A 2550-nucleotide genomic window follows, 5' to 3' on the forward strand; every position below is an offset into this window, starting at 1 on the left:
TTTAGGAAAATATGGTGCAATGGCTCCAACCCCTACAGATCATTAGGACAAACTAAGAATAGCACAGAAGATGAAAGGTTGTACAAACTAGCTTATTTTTCAAACAACTAATCCAACATCGGTACCTAAACTTTTTCATGAAGATATCATATTAAGAATGTTTGAAAAATTGTGAGAAATCTCTGCGAGGGTGATGCGGAAAGTGTGATAAGGTTTCATTGTTTTGAATTCTTTTTGTTAAATCAGAAAAAAGTTAAAAACCAATATTAATAGAGATATTGGTATATTTTACTAAATTTTGTGAAGTGACTAAATGTAGCTTTAACCATTCACATTGAGATATTTTTACAATATAATTTCCTAAGTCCATTTAATATCTTCATTATCATAAAAACCAACCTTTATCCATCTTAACTCCACATCTACGACTCTTAGGGGGATGAAATCTATTTATCCCTCTGAGCACTTGGTAGACCCATAATATAATAATCATAATAAAATAAAATAATATAATAGTAATTATTATTATTATAGCTATTATATTATTATTATTATTATAATATTATTATCTTATTAATAATTATATTTATATATTATAATAATATAATATTATTATTTGATATTATTATTATTATTTTTATAATTTTATATTAATATAGCAAAGATTAGAACAAATTCTCATGAGCTCCATAGTGAAACAGGTCGTTGGGCAGTTCCTAAAACACCATGGACGGAAAGGATCTGCCATATTTGTGAGAATAGGAGCATCGAGGATGAAAACCACTTCCTCTTAGAGTGCCCTGCTTACAACCACATTAGATCTCAATTTCACAATCTTTGTTACAATACTGACCTTCCTAGCCTTTTACAATGCAAAAATTATAGTGAACTTGGGAGGCTTCTCTCCAAGCTTTTTGAGCATAGGAATAAAATCTTAAATCAAAATAAATAATTTGTCTTTTTAGGTCCGATAGATCATTATTTGGTCTCAGCGGACGTTAACCATCATCATCATCATCATCATCATCGTTTTTTTTTTTTTAACTGAAACGGTTGTTTATTTTATTGATATGTTAGAAACAGAAAGGGACTTTGCCGAGGCAGCCCTGCTTACATGGTTGAAAACCTACTTTTGCTTCCTTTGGAAAGGAGCAGTTCACAAATGATGATAAAGAATTTCCCCGTTTACATTTAAGATTCCTTTGTTGAGAGTGCTGCCCAAGTTCGCCATACGATCTGCTTCCTTGTTGGAATTTCTGAGTATATGATAAAATTTGCATGAGTCAAAACTCTGTAGAACCGTCTTCAATCTATCCAATATTTTGTTGAGCCCAACATTGTTGAAGTATTCCTCTCTGATTAGTTTTTTGATTAAAATTTCTGAGTCTCCGAAGACTTGAATATCTTTAGTGCTTTTCTCTCTTGCAATGTGGCAGGCCTTTAGCAGCCCCAGAATCTCCGCTTGGTTGTTTGTTTTCTCTCCGAGACCCCATGCAAAAGAAACAGAGGAGAGCCCTTCCGCAAAGTAGATGACCCCGCCAGCACCTGCTGCTCCAGGATTCCCTTTGGACGCTCCATCAAAGAAAATGGTAGTTACATTTTGCGCCCTCCACCAGCTTTGAAAGATGTCATCAGTCTCTCTTTTTCTCCATTCCAGGTTTGCTTTCAGGGGTGAGGTTCTATACTTTCGGGACAGCGGATCTATAGCAAGCCACCTTTTTTCTTCTGGCCTGAGCAGGGGGTCTTCTTTGATATATTGCTGCTGAGCCGCTTCCAACAGAAGGGCCTTAGCTTTTGCTGCAACCTGATGCGGGGAATACTGCGTTTCTTTGAAAATCTGCTGATTTCTGGTTAACCACAGTTGCCAGCAAACAAATTTTGGCAACGCTATCCAAATCCTGCGCCAAAAGGACTTGGGGAGGATGCCTTTGGGGTAGCTAGCACACCAAGTCGCAAACAGCTCAGAGACAGAGATTTGCTGAGGGAGAGAGATCTGGAATTCATCGAGAAGAAGTCCCCACACCTTCTTGGCAAAGGCGCAGTCAAGAAACAAGTGCTGGGCAGTTTCTAACTGACATCTACAAAGAGCGCATCTATGAGGCCCTTCAAACTTTCTTTTTGCCAGAATCATCATCATCATTATTATTACAAATATATTTTATTATTATAATAATAATACAATATAATTGTTATTATTATTTTTATAATTTTATATTATTATTATAATAATATAATAATAATTACATTATTTTATTTCTGGAATAATATAATGATAATCTAATTAATTAATATTAATAATATTATTATGAGTTTATATTATTATTATAATATTAATATAATATCATACAATAATATATAAATAATATGGTTGTTAATATTTATATAGTTATTAATAATCAGTTGGCCTATCGACGTATATCAACCACATTGGAAAATGTGGTTGATAAATATGCTTGATATACAATAACTGGACAACTTTATCATTTTATAAAGTTTATTGCCTTACATTGTCTATGTTTATAGTGTTAACGAGACCTAAAAAAGAAAAAA

General features: G+C 33.3%; 1 protein-coding gene across 1 annotated transcript; it reads right to left on the reverse strand.

Moving 5' to 3' along the window:
* Window positions 1-1156: 1156 nt before the first annotated feature.
* Window positions 1157-2140, reverse strand: LOC149168014 (uncharacterized). The gene has a single exon (XM_089430668.1). The coding sequence runs from the start codon at window positions 2138-2140 to the stop codon at window positions 1157-1159; it is 984 nt and encodes a 327-aa protein (XP_089286794.1).
* Between the last annotated feature and the right edge of the window lie 410 nt (window positions 2141-2550).

The sequence above is a fragment of the Pinus tabuliformis genome, chromosome 5_1, assembly GCF_031772625.1.
Source record: "Pinus tabuliformis cultivar Carrire ecotype Pingquan chromosome 5_1, CPIR1, whole genome shotgun sequence".
Classification (NCBI taxonomy): domain Eukaryota; kingdom Viridiplantae; phylum Streptophyta; class Pinopsida; order Pinales; family Pinaceae; genus Pinus; species Pinus tabuliformis.